Below are 18,611 nucleotides of genomic sequence, written 5' to 3'. Positions count from 1 at the left end.
TATTAACAGTTTAAGTAGATTAGGTTAGGTTAGGTTAAAAAAATTATTTCTTTTATCGTTTCTTATGACGTTATATCACTTTTTAAAAGTGTGTTGAATTTTCACAGTGTTGAGATATCATGGAACCCTTTTGAACATTTTAAATGTCACAGTTGCAAATAGGTACCGTAATAGGCTAATGGGCCGTTTTCTGAGTGATTTCAAAATAACCAAGAGATGATGTTTACCGGTCTTCCTGTTACCTATTCTGTCTTCCAATGATATGTCATTTCGATAGCTATTTGTTTTCCTCGAACAAACCTAGTTTGCTCGATTTGTAAGTAAAATGCACAGAAATTACGGTCAGTGGACTATTTTCCAATTGAAGGAAGAATTGAAAGGACGTAATGCCAAAACTGTTGGTAAAAAAGCAATTCTCGTAGAAAGGTTAGTAAATAAACCACTATTGCTTATTTATATTGCCTACGATAATTTCTTTTCTAATTTATCAATAGTTATTATCATAATGCGTTTTATTTAAGACTCGAAGACTATGATAAACTTCATAATTTCAATCCTGCTGGCGTTGCAGACGAAGATGTCTTGGAAATGGTTAAGCCAAAGCCGGAAGATTTTCAAGACATCAACATGGCCTCCAATATTCCAGCACTGACGCGGGAAGAACTACATAAATTCAGTGTTTCCTGGGAAAGTTTGAAGAACACCAACAAAGCGTTAAGTATGTATTCTGAACAATATTTGCTGATTGTTCGAAGTGCACATGAAAATGGCACAACCTATATTTGAGGAAAGTGTGCTTCGGAAACATCTTTCTTATGCTGTCTATATACACTATAATTGTAATACTATATTGGAATGCCAATGTGAGTGTGCAGCCGGCTATGCACATTGCAAGCACGTATTTGTAGTTCTACCTTATGTTACTTATACCAGGGCGGGTAAGTGGTGGACAACCTCCAATGACTGTACAGAATGTAAATAAGTAGTCATATAAATACATGTCATCCAAAATTATTATTGGAAAAATAATATCTTGTATATTTTTAATATAATTATTTTAAATAAAATAGAATTTAAAATGTTTTACTAAGTGTATCTATTACTATGTATGGCAGCTGTTTCGCCTTCCGAAGGCATTGATTTGACAAACTTACTTGAAAATATTTATGTTTTTATTCTGCACTAGTTGCATATTTAATTTGCTAATCTTATTTTCTTTATTTTAACAGGTTGACTGTTCACAAAGTTGCTCACGCGTTGACCAATGCTACAACAACTATATAATATTAGGAGGTAAAAAAAATAAAATAAATGCCAAAACAATAAATAATTTATGTATAATGTTAATTATTTGTTGTACTAATATGTTCTTCTATGTGTATAATGTTTGTAAATGATTTACGACACATTTATTATATGTCTGTAATCTTGTTCTTTTCATATTGACCTCGAGAAATAAAAGAATTTTTTAAATTAAAAGAAACGGTTTTTATTCCAAGTACCTAATGTCAGGAATAACTGGTTAAAGTAGGTCAAGTACGTCCCTTGACACCCTGTATATTTGTTTAATACATATAACAAAAGGAAATTCAAAGAAGGGTTAAGTTAGAAATCGTGCGCGCTGATGGATGAGCTCTTTGGGAAGTTATCTAAAATATATAATGTAAAATTTGAACAATATTTACATTAACAGTTTTTGAAGTAAAACTTCTTTACGCACGCTCGACAATTGGGGGGTAAACTGGTGCCTTACGAAAAGCGTTACGAAAAATCACATGCCAACGCTAATCGATGAAACGGTGATCGGAGGCGGGAGAAGGAGCTAGAGCTAGCTAACGAGTACTACCGTATTTTAGCATTATATACAGCGTGTACCCGGCATAAGTTAGTAAAGTTTTATTTCACTCGTGTGGTCTAAAGCACACTCATTTTTTTACATACAATTTATTAAGCATCTTTATCTATTATACTTGATCTAAAATTACACAACATGCAACATATAAATATTATATCCGATGAAAGTATTGTCTCGGTATAGTTGGGATATCAAAATTTTATATGTTTTTAAAAGTCTTATTACTCTTTCCATGTGCACCCTTTTGCTAGCAACTTTTCTAAAACACTCCTAGTGATTCTGTTTGTTTTTGTGGTGACACCATATGGTGCGAAGATGTCCTGGACATTAAAACCTTTGTCAGCCATAATAGAATCACCAACATCACACAGGGATAAAAGGTTGCTTTTTTGAATGATCTGGCGATCACTGGCAGAGCCTGCATAGCTTTGAGACACATAATTTATGAGGCCACTAGGAGTAGCACCGATAAGTACTTTAACAGTATTTCTATTTTTATAGGTAGAAAAGGTTGCTTGCTGGGCAGTCAGTAGCGTAGGCCGTTTAATTAGACATTCCGTGCCGTCAATCACTCGTGTTAGGGTATTTGTCTCTAAAATCAGTTGATGTCCAAAGGTTGAGCTCTTTCCACTGCAGTGATATGAATTTCACCCATGTAATAAATATATTAGAAAAGTTTTTAATAGACATAAGATACATTCTTGCAATTTCAAAAAATGTTTTGTGTGTTCTCAATATCATTAATGTTAAAAAAAATTGTTCAAATGCATTTATACTATTGGGAGGATTACCATAAAAGTATTTTAAACAGTGTGAGGCTTGTCCTAAGGATTGAAAAACAAACAGCACTTTCTCGTATGACTCTAAACCGGTATAAAAATGAATTGAGGCAGGGTCTTTCTTGTATGTCATTATACTGAACTCAAGAGTGTTTTATGGTTTGACTTGAAAATTCTCTTGTTAACCTTTCCTTTTTATTATCTGTCTGAGTGTCTTTATCTAGAGTCGGTCTATCACATGGAGTATCAAAAGGCAATATGACTTCCACTGCCACGTCTTGTAGATTCACAGGCAACGCCGCGTCTTGTAGATTCACAGGCAACGCCGCTCTTGTAGATTCACAGGCAACGCCGCTTCATCTTGTGGTTTTGGTTTTGTACAATTTATATATTGTTTTTTTACGTTTCAGATGCCTTTCCAGTTTGTTTCTTAATTTTAAATTACTTCCTTCTACTTTTATCCAGGGAAATATTGAAGGAACTACACCTTTCAGTAGCTTTTGCCTGTACAGTACCTACATCTGAAAATAAAATTAGGCTCAAACTTCCATACTTGCATGATATAATATACAAAACGGTCTACGTTAAGAAATAATAACAATTTGATTTTTTTTCCTAAAAGACTTCTACTGAAAATAAAATTACAATTACGAGATACACAGACATTAGACGAGAAATGCAAAGTAAATTAGATTGCCAACAATGAAGAATTAGCCGCCCATAAATCTCGTGCCAGACAGTTTGATAACCGTGTAATAAAATTAATGCAATAATTAAAAATATGGTTAATTTAAAAAAAGTAAATAAGATATTTTGTCTACAATAATTATTAATGTTAGTTGTGATTGACTACACTTATATTTACGGTTATTAGGTGCGTTTGTTAAATAATGTCAACTGCGAAAGGCAAAATATTGTGTATAAAATTTTGTGCATTCTATGTCAAATGTTTCTTTACTTGTTCATTATACTATACAAGTACTCTTTATTTGATATTGGGTATTCAATTATAGTAAGATATTAATAAAATGAGTCATGTACTTACTGTTATGGTTAATATCATTGACTACATAATCTGAAATGAGCTTTACAGACTACAGATGGAATGAATCCCTTTTAAGTCTCTATCTTTGGTGCCCACCCCTATGTCTCCACATAGGAACACTACAACAGGCATTATTGTAATATTTAAAAACACTAAATTGCGTCAAACGGCCTAAAAAATGTATGGGATCTGACAGTTAAACACAAAAAGTTGGACCGGTAGAACAATAGCACCTCTAGCGACCAAATCTTGCGAAAGCTGCCCATTGAAAATTGACAGTCGTAAACAGATGTATATAGAAAAATGTATCAAATCTATGGAGTTAAATACACGGGCTACCATATAAAAAAATAAACTTGGTACATTTTTTGTAGGTATTAATATCGGTTGTTTTACATTATCTACGACGGTCGAAAATACGCATTTATCGAAACAGTAGATAATTTATCGTGCGCGATCCTCGCATGCGAGCAATTGTCTACTGAAATGAAAATTAGGTTCCAGATAACCGATATGGCTTCCGCAAAGGCAGGAGTACTTCAGATGCAATAGCCGCTCTCACATAATCTCGACATTGGTCGCAAACCACTGGCTGTTTTCTTTCGATCTCGCAAAAGCGTTTGATACGGTATCCCACCCCTTACTGCTTTAAAAAATTCAATAGATCGGAATAACAGGGGTACCCTACACTTGGTTTGAAAACTATCTAACAAACCGAACTCAACAAACTCTTATCCAATCTGAAAAAATACATATAAGCAAAATATTATCAATTTCCTACAGTATGCTTCAAAGCAGTGTACTAGGACCAATTCTATTACTAAAATACTAATCACTCTCTTCACGAAAACGCTTGTGGTAAAACAACATACAAATCATCAGTGACAGCGAGGATCAAAAACAATCGCCACGATTTGTAAACTGTCATTGCTCTATTATGGAACGGCACTGATATGATCACTTGACACCTCAAAATCCGTCAAGCGCCAAGGCTTATAATTCTTGTAGGCTTTGAGATTGTATAAAACGCAACTTTTGAATACAAAAACGACGCACCGTCAAATAATTTTTTAAATGTTTATTTTTGTCATACAAGACCAACGTTGGAATTAAAAAATTAACATTTTTGTTTTCATGCACTTGTAAATAAGTGCTGTCACTAACTCACATAAATAAAGAATATTGTCTATGGTTATAACCAGTCTCAATCTGACGTTTCACTTGCCTACGGCCACATAAAAGTTTTTGTTTCGCTTCTTTTATATAGTAATGTCCTATAAAGAGTAGTTATTTCATTAAACCTAATTTCTTTATTGCGACATTTTTATTAACATGTTTAATTGAAGTTGGTTCTTCTACTTTTCTTCATTCTACAGATGTTTTTTCAACGCGAAGGACGATAGAACATTTTTGTTTCTTCATTGTAGACTTTCAGCCCGTGTCACTTATTAATCAAGGGAGTAGAAAGTTCATTTGTAAATATACAGAACATAAAGACACGCATAATATATAATATACCTGGTATTAGTTAGATTATTTCTGTGGAACCTGCGGCACTTTTTGAACGCGAGAACGGTTTTCTTTCACGCTGTTTCAGATAAATTTTTACTACAGTTATGCACCTAGGTTACTAAAAAGCAGTTTACATGAAAAAAAGGCGATACAATATCCATTATTAATTAAATTTTAATTTTTTGAGTATCTTACTACTAAGTAATTAAATGTGTAATAATAAATTGTGAGTGTAATTCTAATTAATCTTTTTAACCAATCACAAATAATACTAATGATTAACTTGCTACAGTATATTGAACTGGGTTATCCTAATAAAGTAACAAGGTAAAAAAAAAACGTCAAGACTTGAAATATTATGTTACAAATAAAAGGTTCCCTCAAAACGAAGTCAACTGATAAATTTTTCAAATGTTTCAGTACATATGTATATTGAACTGGGTTCAATGTCTGTTATATAACAGAACGTTATCACAGAAGACCATGGATATTCCTGACCCAGAGAGCGCTTCCATCAAAGTGGAACCAGGGACCCAGGAAGAGGATGGAAGTGAAATGCCGTATACGGTTATAAATTTCGACCACCAGGATGTAAAGAGGAAATGCTTGCAGTATACTCCGACAGCCAGTAAGTTGTAGAAGCAAGAAAATGTTGAATGTTAATTTCAAATATTTTAGCATGTTTCGCGGACAGGACGCATACTTGTTCATGGCGTCACCCAATGACTAAATCAATTACGTAAACGAGGCATACCAATAAAATATTCTGTAAAAACATTTATTCAAAAATTGCTGCCGAGATGGTGACAGCGATTACGTGGTGAAATGATAATGGGGTCTTGACCCGGCAAATTATCAGTGTCTTACATTTATCGACGTTGAGGGATAAGTTGTTATCGATACAACAATTGGGTAATTTGTCCATATTTTTACTGTAAAATTGGGTAGTCGCTAATATTGGATGTTTATTAGTTTAATTTGATATCACCAGCAAAGAGCAGAACTTCTACATCGTCGAAACAACTTATCATGTAATTTACGATTGCTTATCTCCAGAATTTTAAAATATTTTGTCTGTAAACAAGAGGCTTAAATTAATTATTTCAGTAAGCATTCAGAGATTAAAGATGACCTATTAAATCGCCTACGAAGCACGGAGGTTGTTTACATATATGGGAATTGGTAGTGAGACAATAAAATATTATGTTGTTGTTTTCACAGCGTTTATTGTGCGTCAGTATAACAAATCAGTTGAGTTCTTGAATACCTATTATTTTATTTTAATTTATTTTTATATTAACTCCACACAGGAGGCCCTGAAGAAAATAATTTGCCTCAGGGCCTATGTCATATTTGGGGATGCTGTGTGGAGGGTCTTTTTGTGGAGAGGAAGGAGTGAACATGGGTCTTGAAGAGTCCCATGTTGTAGGAGGGAGGAAACACAGAGGCCGGCAGTTCGTTCCACAGCCGAGCTGTTGAACTTAAGAACGAATCGTAGAAGCGACCCGTTCTCATGTGACAAATGTCAACCGTGTACAAATGTTGGGCGCGCGTTTGGCGTGTATCCCGACTACGCACCGGTGCCGAAGGGATCAATGACGCAAGTTCCTCAGAGCATCTTCCATTGTAATACCGATAGAACAAGAACAGCATGCTTACCTGACGCCTGTGCTCTAAAGATTGCAGTCCGTCTGTTAAGATTGGGGAATCTATCAAACCTACCGCCCGTTTTTGCACAGAGTCAAGGGTTTTTTCAGGTATTTTGGGGCTCCGGACCAGAGATGGCTGCCAAATTCGACAGTAGGGCGCACTTCCGATTTGTACAAGGTTAGCAGTTGGGTACTATTAAAGTATCTGCGGGCCCTGTACAGTACGCCCAGCTTCTGAGAAGCCAACTTTACTCTGGCTTCGATGGAGCCCCCGTACCTGAGCTGGTCACTTATAGTTACACCAAGCATATCAATAGAAGGCCTTTTCGGAAGATTGCTTTCGTTGAAGGAGACTAGATTATCATTTGGATCCCTTTTAGACGTAATCAGACAGGATTCGGTCTTTGAAAGATTAAATTTGACGAGATTATTTTTACCCCAGGAGGAAAGACTCTCGAGATAACCGTCCATTCTCTGCTTCAAAGCCCTCCGAGCCGTTGGAGTTTGTGTGCCCTTTGGGGGCTGTCAAACAAAAAGCTATCATGAACTGTACTGTCATCCGCGTAGCAATGAATCAGTGCACATGTCAAAAGGTCATTGATGTGCAACAGAAACAAAGTCGGAGACGGAACCGATCCCTGTGGGACGCCAGCATTTATAGAGTGCGAGGAAGAGGTGAAACCGTCAGCAACCGCCTGAATCGACCTAACCCTTAAAAAGTCAGCAATCCACGTACACAGGGGTGCGGGAAGTCCGTAAGAAGGCAATTTGTTGACAAGTCCTCGGTGCCAGACCCGGTCAAAGGCCTTGGATATGTCTAGTGCGACCGTTTGGGTCTCACCGCCACGTTCCAGGCACCGCCCCCAAACACGCGTCACATACGCGAGAAGATCACTGCACGAGTGGTTCCGCTGGAATCCGTATTGACGGTCGTTGATAATTTTGTTCTTGTCGAGATATGTGAGCAGTTTGTCGTTGATCACACGTTCCATCACTTTGGACAGAACTGATGTGATCGCTATGGGGCGGCAGTTGGCCGGGTTGGAGCGGTCACCTTTCTTGGGAATAGGGTGAATGACCGTTTTTTTCCAACCAGATGGCACAGTGCCGCACTTCAGGGACATTTTGAAGAGCTTTGTCAAAACTGGAACTATTTCCGCAGCACACCTCTGCAATACCAGGGCAGGTATTCCATCAGGTCCACTAGCTTTGTTAACATCGAGCCCCCGTATTACGTGAGGTACATCCCGATGCCGGATCCTCAGCTTTTTCATAAAGAAGCCGCAGTGAGGAACCGACGGCGGAACAGCACCTCCGTCATCGAGGGTCGAGTTTTACGCAAACATTTTACCTAATAGGTTTGCCTTTTCGGTGGCGGTGTTTGCTAGTGAGCCGTCAGGTCTGGTAAGAGCTGGCAAACTTGGTTTGCAAAAATTCCGACCTATTGAGCCCGCAAGCGACCAGAATGCTCTGCTGCCATGCGGGCATGCAGCAAGCTTTTTGCTGATCTGCAGGTCGTGTTCGAATTTTGACTTTTTAATGATTCTCTTGCATTCCTTTGCCGATTTGTTGTATGCTGATCTGCTTTCGGGCGTTCGCGATGTGTTGCAGGCTCGGTAAGCCGCGTTATTTCGTTGAACTGCTTCGGAGCATTGTCGACTGAACCACGGCTTTGAGCTCACACCAGTTTCTTTAGTAGTCGATTGTATGAAGCCATCCATCGCCGATTTGATGACTTCACCAATCTCCTGGGCACATCTCGAAGGGTCCGATGTCCGAAAACAAACAGCTGACCTCGGAAAAGCGTTGAAATGTGCCCGCATACCGAACCAATCTGCTGACCTATAGTACCACACTTTTCTTCTCAGCCTCTCATTGGTTGGTCTGAGGTTAACGGGGATTGATGTCGTCACTAGGCAGTGGTCGGATGATCCCAGAGGCGCTGTGATGTCAATCTTATAACCGTGTGGCACAGTAGTTAAGAATAGGTCTAACAGATTGGAGCGGTGAGTCTGGACATCAGGAACCCTTGTAGGCTCCTGAACCAGTTGCTCTAATCCGTAGCAAATGGCAAAGGATTCCGCCTGTCGGCCAGCCGAGTCCGTTGGGCCTGAGAACTTCAACCATGGTTCGTTATGAACATTGAAGTCCCCCAGAACAATAAACTCGGCTGAAGGGTAGCGGGGCAAGAGATCATCAATAGTATCGCTCAAATGTTTGAAGAGTTCGGAAGTGTCTGATTCGCTATGGAAAGAAAATTATAAAGATTTCGAGTAGTTTATCACATTTTATTTTAAATTCTTCCCGATATCATCGATAATACCTTAATAATTTAAATACATTTATCTTAATTTATCGGTTCATGTATATTGGAAATTGGCCTCTGCTTTTTTATTATTTATTTATTTATTAACGCCCTTTTTCGGTGCTTTTACATGAGAATACTAAGAAATATACAATATTTACTTTACATAACTGAATTGCTTCATTAACAACATTTTATATTTGTTTAAAGATAAATTGAAGATGTCCACTGACTTGGTATAATTGTTTCCCTCCATTGGTATTCTGGACAAAGAGGAATACACATGGTAACTGAATTAAATCCTGACTTCTAGTATTACGTTGTGGAATCCGAAAGCTAATCAATTCTAGCAATACCGGACTATCAACTAAATCACTTAGAATTTTATATAGAAATACCAAGTCAGTAAAAATTGTTCTGTCTGACAATTTGAGCATATTCATATAATTTTACCGTGTGTGTTAGTTCAACATAATTGCTAGAATACCCATTTTAAAATTTATAAAACGTAAGAATTTGTTTTGTATTCTTTCAACAGCTTGTACATTTATATTATAATGTGGGTTCCAGAATTGTACTCAAGTTGACTTCTTACGTAGGCAAAATATAACAGTTTAATACACTTTACATTGTTTGAATTTTTGGTTAGCCTAGTCATAAATCCCAACATTTTAAGCCCTTATGGAGTAAATCTCTGTTTTTAAAATAAATCTCACAACACTGTATTTTAGTTCTTCAGAAATGTGGCTTGAATCAATGTTTAGTTTATGAAGTGTGCAAATACAGGGCTAAATAGTTTGGCATGATTTCAAAAATCAGTTACATGAATTCGATTCACGCCTGGTCACTTAGAATTTTTCATACCTCCGCTAAAATATTATTATTGATTATAATTTGCTCTTGGTTGTACATTTAATGTGGTAAACCTTCCTGCGAGTATTCAGATACTCGAACCTCACATTCGTCTAAGCATATCAACGTATATCATACTTGCATATTGTTTTTCTGTTTCTCCAGGTAACATTTATGTGGAAACTGTACCCATCAACGCAGAACCAGGATCCCTAGAAGAAGACGGAGGGATAATTTATTATACGGAAATTGACATTGACCTTCCGGATGTCAAAAAAGAATGCTTAGATCGCTTCCAAAGAAGTACCCAGACAACAGGTAAAATTAATGTTGTCCGTTGAAATAAGAAATTCATATTTCTTTATTTCATAATCAAATAGTTCTATGAATCAGTTGCACTTATTAAGTTTGATTCGTATTTTTTTTCAGACTTATCGACAGATCTCAAGACGCATCATGTGGAAAAACGATTATCTTGTACCTATTGTAACTACTCCTGCTTTTACACGTCAAAGTTAGAACATCACTTGCGTATCCATACTGGAGAAAAATCTTTTTCATGTTCCGACTGCAGTTATTCATGTTCTCGCAAGAGAGATTTGACGAAACACATTCTGACTCACAGTGAAGAAAAACCTTTTTCATGTTCTCATTGCAAATATTCAAGTTCTCTAAAACGATATTTAAAAAGACACATGGTGACTCACAGTGGACATAAACCCTTTTCATGTTCCGACTGCAGTTATTCATGTTCTCGAAAGGGAAGTTTGTCGAGACACATGCTGACTCACAGTGGAGAAAAACCTTTTTCATGTTCCAACTTAATTTCCTTTTTTGTGGATTGGAATTACTTTGCCCGTTTTCAAAATAGTTGGGAGAACTCCTTCTTTAATGGACCGATTTAGAAGTATGGTAAGTGGGATAAGAAGTGCTGACTTTATTATTTTTAGTGTCATCGGTGATATTTTGTCGCTACCCTGAGAGTTTGTATTTTTTAGTTCGTTTATAAGTTTTAGTGTTTGTATTTGGGTAATGTATGGAATTTTAAAGGAAGAAACACTAGTGTGTGTATAGTGGGTTGAGAATTCTGGGATATCGTCATTTGTAGTGATTCTGTTTGCTAATACCTTGCCGACGTTAGCGAAATAGTTATTCACAAAATTACATACTTTTAGTGGTTGTTCTGATGTCTAAATAATCTCGTTATCTATTTTGATCTCGGTTATGGAATCGCTTTTCTTTGAAGATGTGTGGGATATTTCTTTTAGAATTTGCCAAATTTTTTTGGGGTCCTTGTTGCATTTATCTAATTTATTTTTATAATATATTTCTTTCGATATACGTGCAAGTCGTGTGCATAAGTTTCGATATCGTTTATAGAAATTTATGAGATAGATGTCATATGTGTTAGATTTGCATTGTTTGTGGAGTTTGTCTCTTTTACTGAAACTTGTTATGAATCCTTTTGATATCCACGGTTTTAGAAGTTGATGTTTAGTTGGAGAACTTTTTTCGGACGGGACGTATTTTTTTAAAATTAGTCTTGAATACATTCTATAAAAAGTGACCATGCTTCATAAATTTTATTATTTTCTACGAGTTCTTCCCATTTTTTATTAAGTAGTATGTCATTTAGTTTTAAAATATCAGTTGTATTGTGGGTTTTTGTGGTTTTGGAGTGTATTTCTTGTGAATTGTTTGTAGTGTTTATTTTCAGGATAAGTGTATAGTGGTCTGTAATTGTCAAGTGATGGATTGTGGATTTGGATGATCTTTTTGTTTTTAACATAATGTGGTCAATACAAGTTTGGGTGGGTAATGGGTTATTTTGTTTAAAGTTGACTCTTGTGTGTTCATTTATGGTGCTAAAGAGTCCATGGAACAACAAAAGGTTTAAGTAATCTTCACTTTGTGGGTGTTTTTTATTTTCTAAAATGTTTATATTCATATCTCCTACTAAGCAGATATATTTTTGTTTTTTCATTTTGATAAGTTGACTGTCTAGGTACCACAGAAAGGGAAATATGTTTTTTATAGAAGGTGATCGATACATAGCTAAAATATATATGTCATTATTTATGATTATTTCAAAGCCGTTTGCGTCTGTGATATCAGATCTAGCTCCGTTATAGTTGAATGTAGATGTTTTTTGCAGTAAATTACAATACCGTCATTTTGATTTTTAATATTTTTTGAGTGAGTGACCGTGTAATTAGGTAATTGTATTGGTGTGAAGATTTTATCTAGCCAACATTCTGTGAGGATTATCACGTCAAATTCTGTCTCCAATTGTTGAAGTATGACAGTGAAATTGTCAAAATTTTTTGAGATACTGAGTATGTTTTGGTGTAATATTTTTAATTGTTTAGCCATGGTAAGATTAAAAATTATCGGATGGGTGTGTACGATTTTGGGATAGTAATACAGATCATCTTTATTATATCGTCGGAGTGTTTAATATAAATTATTTTATCTTTTTCGGCTTTCCGCGCCATAACCTTTCCATCTTTGGTCCATACAAATGCCTTTGTGATAGCTTGTTGTTTTGTTTTCCATAGTAGTTCCTTTAGATATGGTGACAGGATTTCACTGATGTAGATTTTTGAGTTAAGCCCTGGGGATGTTTTGTATTTGACTTCTCTTTTCTTAGAGAGCAGAAGCTCACGTAATTTAGGATTATTGAATCTAATTTTGATTTTCGGATGGTCCCTTTGTTTTGTTGACGTTGACGCTGCAGACGGTCCCCCTGGCTGAACCTTGGCAGTAGTTGGATGTTGTCTGACTGCCTGTAGAATGTCTTCCGGAAGGATCAGAATGTCCGCTGTTTCGGCTATTGACCTCACTATTTCAAATATAGATTCATCCGCTTTAAGAGGTACTCCGGATATTTCTAACGACTCTGCCAGCATTCTATGGTCGCTTTTTGCAGCCCGTAATTCCAGATTCTTTAGTAGAATACTTTTTCGTTTAATGTTTTTTTAATGTTTCGATATCTGTCATCATTGTTTTTTCCGAGAGAATGGATTGGTCTATTTTTCCTATTCATTCATCATATTTATTACAAAGAAAGTCTATGGCTTTTTGTCTTTCTGCTGCTTCAAGGTTCATTTTTTTGAAGAGTTCTTTTTTTAATTCATCTATTTTTGTGTCTATGTGCGACATTAGTCGATGTGTTAGGTCTTCGAGTAATTCGGCTGAATGAGCAGTAGGAGATGCACTGGTGTTTTTACATGATTTCGACATTTTTAAATTTGTGCTTATGATTTGGTCGATAGATGTCACTTTAATTAAATTAAATTTAGTTCTATTGCCTTCAGTTCCAATTATTTAAGTAGTCACTGTAATCTATTTACAAGTAGTTTTGGTTATTAAGCTCATTTATTATTTGTGTATAGAAAGTAACAGAAAAAAAAACTTTTGGAAACAGTAGGATTCGAACTCACTTAGTTCGAATATCTCTCCTGTCTAGACTGCCGCTTTCGTGACTGTTCACGCCACTGCGCTATTGGCCGCTTATGACGTGTTGTGAAATAGGTGCAATATGAAATTTCTTGGCAGAGAACTTTTATGAAATAAGCTGATGGATTTTTCGACAGTAAGTCCAAAAACTACAATTTGTAATAATGCACCTTCTCGAACAATAAAATTGTTTCAGCAGAATAGGCAGATTTTAACGAGCGAAAGAAATCGACTGGTCAATCGTGAGCAGCGGATGTTAATGCAGCGTTAAAATCGGTTTTTTTTTTATAATTGAACTTATCTAGGAGTAAAACTATTTAAATTAAAAATTTAAAAACAAAGTTATTTCTTCAAAACCATAAGAATGACCGCAGTAAAAAAAGACTTAAAAAAAATCTACATAGCCCTTTGCCAATCGCTCTTAAAATACGGAATTTTCAGATGGGGCAGTGCAAATGACAATATCTTAAAGACAACTTATTAAAACGAAAAAGCCACTATAAAAATTATTCTGGAAGTTCCCGTAAGAACTAGCATTAGATGGTATGTAGAAGATGGTAGATGGTATGTATTTAGTACTAAATTGTATAAAATAATAACACTCTCATTCAATAGAAAGAAATCATAATGTAAATAGACGAGATACAAGATTAACGGTTGCACTCAGAACACGAAAAAGGTTTTTTACCGCTTTGTTTTAGCATGTGTCTCATCAGGTGCCACATTCATTTTCGCATTTTTCTTTCGTTATTTTCAACATGAATAATTGCACTCTGAACATAAAAAAAGGTTTTTCTCCAGAGTGAGTCAGCATGTGTCTCATCAGGTGCCACATTCAATAACATGAATAGTTGTACTCGGAACAAGAAAAAGTTTTTTCTCTTGTGAGTCAGCATGTGGCTCGTGAGACGGTCCTTTGGAGAAAATAAATTTTTGAAAAAAGAACACGAAAAAGGTTTTTGTCCACTGTGAATCAGCTTGTGTTTCTTGAAATATAATTTTTGGGAAAATGAATAGTTCCACTCGGAAAATTAAAAAAGGTTTCTATCCTGTGTGAGTCAGCATGTGGCTCGTCAGACTGTCCTTCCGAGAAAATGATTTGTTGCACAAACAACATGTAAAAGGTTTTTCTCCACTACGATTAAGTATGTGTCTCTTCAGACTGTCTCTTCGAGAATATGAATAGTTGCACTCAGAACATGAAAAAGGTTTTTTTCCACTATGAGTGCGCATATGTTTAGTCAGGTTTCCTTTTAGAGAACATGAATAGTTGCACTCGGAACATGATAAAGGTTTTTCTCCAGTGTGAGTCAGCATATGACTCGTCAAATTGCTCTTTTGAGAAAATGAAATGTTGCACCAAGAACATGAAAAAGGTTTTTCTCCACTATGAGTGCGCATATGTTTAGTCAGGTTTACTTTTACAGAACATGAATAAATGCACTCGGAACATGAAAAAGGTTTTTTTCCAGTGTGAGTCAGCATATGGCTCGTCATACTGCTCTTTTGAGAAAATGATTCATTGCACCAAGAACATGAAAAAGGTTTTCCTCCACTATGAGTGCGCATATGTTTAGTCAGCTGGCCTTTTTGAGAACATAAATAGTTGCACTCAGAACACGAATAAGGTTTTTCTCCAGTGTGAGTCAGCATATGACTCGTCAAATTGCTCTTTCGAGAAAATGAATTGTTGCACCAAGAACATGAAAAAGGTTTTTCTCCAGTATGAGTCAGCATATGTCTCGTCAAATTGGACTTTTGAGAAAATGAATTGGTGCAGAAAGAACATGAAGAAGGTTTTTTTTTACTGTGAATCAGCGTGTGTTTCTTCAAATGTTCTTTTTGAGAACTTGAATAGTTGCACTCGGAACACGAATAAGGATTTTCTCCAGTGTGAGTCAGCATATGACTCGTCATACTGCTCTTTCGAGAACATGAATAGTTGCACTTGGAACATGAAAAAGGTTTTTCTCCACCATGAGTGCGCATATGTTTAGTCAGGTTTACTTTTACAGAACATGAATAGTTGCACTCGGAACATGAAAAAGGTTTTTCTCCACTATGAGTGTGCAAATGTGTAGTCAGGTTTCCTTTTTCAGAACATGAATAATTGCACTCGGAACATGAAAAAGGTTTTTCTCCACTATGATTGCGCATATGTTTAGTCAGGCTTCCTTTTTCAGAACATGAATAAATGCACTCGGAACATGAAAAAGGTTTTTTTCCAGTGTGAGCATATGGCTCGTCATACTGCTCTTTTGAGAAAATGATTTATTGCACCAAGACCATGAAAAAGGTGTTTCTCCACTATGAGTGCGCTTATGTTTAGTCAGCTGGCCTTTTTGAGAACATAAATAGTTGCACTCAGAACACGAATAAGGTTTTTCTCCAGAGTGAGTCAGCATATGACTCGTCAAATTGCTCTTTTGAGAAAATGAATTATTGCACCAAGAACATGAAAAAGGTTTTTCTTCACTATGAGTGCGCATATGTCTTGTTAGGTTTCCTTTTTGAGAAAATGAATTGGTGCAGAAAGAACATGTAAAAGGTTTTTCTTTACTGTGAATCAGAGTGTGTTTCTTCAAATGTCCTTTTTGCGAACTTGAATAGTTGCACTCGGAACACCTAAAAGGTTTTTCTGGAGTATGAGTAGGGATGTGGTTCGTCAGACTACTTTTTTGAGAAAATGAATAGTTGCACTTGGAACGTGAAAATGGATTTTCCCCAGTATGAGTGCATATGTGACGTTCCAAATTTGACATACCACGATAGGAGTGGTTACAATGGGTACAAGAAAATGGTTTTTTCACAGGATGCGTCATCAGATCTGTAGAAAAATAATACGGATAATGATGGTTTAGAAAGTTTTAAGTCTTAGTTTGGGTTAATTTTCATTATCTTCACAAAGAAGCCATTGGCTTTGAAACAATTATTAGATTATTATTAATTAAAAGTGGTGTATACAAAGTGTTTCATGTAAGGCCTTACAAGTTAAATTACCCGCGGTTAGTAAGATAAGCACATTAAATTTAAAAAACATATAACACGACTGATAGTTAAATCATACACGGAAAACCGGTTTTACCTGATGTCTGGTTAAATATTTCGATGCGTGGTAAGCATTCCTTTTGTATATTCGACTGATCAATGTTAATTACCATACAAGGAAATCCCCCTTCGTCTTCTTTTCGGGGTCCAAGTTCCGCCTTGATAGTAACTGTCTCCATATTCATGCTACCTTGAAAAATAAAACGACAATATGTACGTTGAACAGTGATATAAAACAAAACCCTACCCAATTCAAACACGAGAGATAATATCACAATTGAGTTGAAGTTTCGTTAAAAAAATATTATTTCTTCGCAAACAGTATCGAAATATTTTAATATGCGATTTATTGTTATGTGTTTTTTTATCGATTAATTTTTTTTTCAAATAAGTAAATTTTTTTATTAAATAACTGTAATCTAAAATATTTACGAAAGATATCATTGATTTAACATGTATAAGCGGAAATTTGGATAAGATTGGATCCAAGATGTCCGCTTCGGGGACCGATCCTTAAACGAAAAACCCATCTCCCGAGCACTTTTAGTATGGGGTTTGGTTATTTTTAGTCTATGGAATGATGTTTTCTTCAATCCGCATTATTCATGTTTTTTAAATCAATACGTGTGACTTATATCATATCCGTATAACATGACATGAAAACTTGAGAAATCAAGAACTTATAGTAAGCAATTAATATAAATAAAAAGTTCGGTAATATGGTAGTTTTAGGCAGACGCTACAACAGACAACAACCAAATATATTTATGTACGGCAAGAGAGGATGTAATGAATATGCATATGTCGTGTTTCCACGACATTTAAAAACGGACATGAATTCCGAACATCCGAATTCAACATCCAACCAGTTTTACAGATTTAATATTCCCTCCCTAAAGACGAGTTATTCTCATTTGGTTACATTACGGAACATTAATTCTCATTAATTTACATTACGGAATATCTATTTACCACTATGCGGATAGTTTCAAATAACAAATTGTTATACACCGTTATTGGAAAGTTGGTATTTTGGTATTATTTTGCTATGACCTTGTTATTACTTTGTAATTTCTTATTTTTACCTTCTGTCTAGTTAACACTGAGATTATCTAATAAACCAAAAAAGTATAAATACAACTAACTAGCTGTACGAGTACTATCCGCATATTCCAAACATTCTTTCTTCACATCTTGGAGGTCGAAATCTATATCCATATACGGCATTTCACCTCCACCTTCCTCCTGGGGCCCTGGTTTCGTCTTGATGGAAACAGTTTCTAGATTAAGTAGATCCATGGCACTGCTTTGTGGTAGCGATTGGTGATTTTTTCAAGCTCAAACAAATATACCTTAAACATCACAAAGTTGATACGGAACTCTTATTCGAATGAGCTTTGAATATTTGTTGTCGCTTGGAATAACATTGAATTCTTATACATAACTTATAATTATTGGGAATAAGTATATTATTGTGGCAGTATCTCGACATTTTCAAACGGTCGTGAAAATCGTCATAAATCGCAGATAACTCAATTCATACAATATCTATCTTCAAAGATAATATCCGGTAATACATTTTATTGGATCCGTCATTCCGCTTTTAACAGAAAATCGGAAATCCATATTTTTATAATGTTTGTACTGTAATGAATGCAATTTAAAAATCGTAACCCACCAATATTATTCTGCGACGTATTTACAAATACTGAATGCGGCAATGTTATTTGTCTTCCGTACACGAAAACTGATTTATTCAATACGCGATATGACAATGGTTTAAGTCAACTATAAATATACCACTCTCAAGATTGATATCTTCGGGCTTTTTGTATGTAACGGAATTATACAGTACTTAACCACAGATATACAAGCAGTAACTACCGTGCGGAGCAGAGCAGTAGACAAGGTAGAAGATACTCAAGGCCATTTAAAAAAGTTGCGACCATAGACAACATGATTGCTCTCAGCCTACTCTATTCATTCACTAGCCTAAAAAAACTATTATAAAAATAAAAATGTCCTTGAAGCAGAAAAATGTCGAAATTTTTTCCGAGGGCAAGGTTCATCTGACTAAGAAAATGAACTTAAACAGTTTATTATAGAT

The 18,611-nt window shown here is 35.7% G+C and overlaps 1 protein-coding gene across 1 annotated transcript; it reads right to left on the bottom strand.

Annotated features, from left to right (window-relative positions):
• Positions 1-1,981: 1,981 nt before the first annotated feature.
• Positions 1,982-2,596, bottom strand: LOC149416394 (uncharacterized). The gene is made up of 2 exons (XM_089641986.1): positions 2,544-2,596; positions 1,982-2,114 (listed from the first exon to the last, which is right to left on the bottom strand). The coding sequence occupies exons 1-2, from the start codon at positions 2,594-2,596 to the stop codon at positions 1,982-1,984; spliced, it is 186 nt and encodes a 61-aa protein (XP_089498112.1).
• Positions 2,597-18,611: the final 16,015 nt, after the last annotated feature.

The sequence above is a fragment of the Hesperophylax consimilis genome, chromosome 17, assembly GCF_061612785.1.
Source record: "Hesperophylax consimilis isolate HC1 chromosome 17, BYU_Hcon_1.0, whole genome shotgun sequence".
NCBI classification, from domain to species: domain Eukaryota; kingdom Metazoa; phylum Arthropoda; class Insecta; order Trichoptera; family Limnephilidae; genus Hesperophylax; species Hesperophylax consimilis.
The sequence above is the reverse complement of the archived record's forward strand: the minus strand, read 5'-3'. Positions and strand labels throughout refer to the sequence as shown.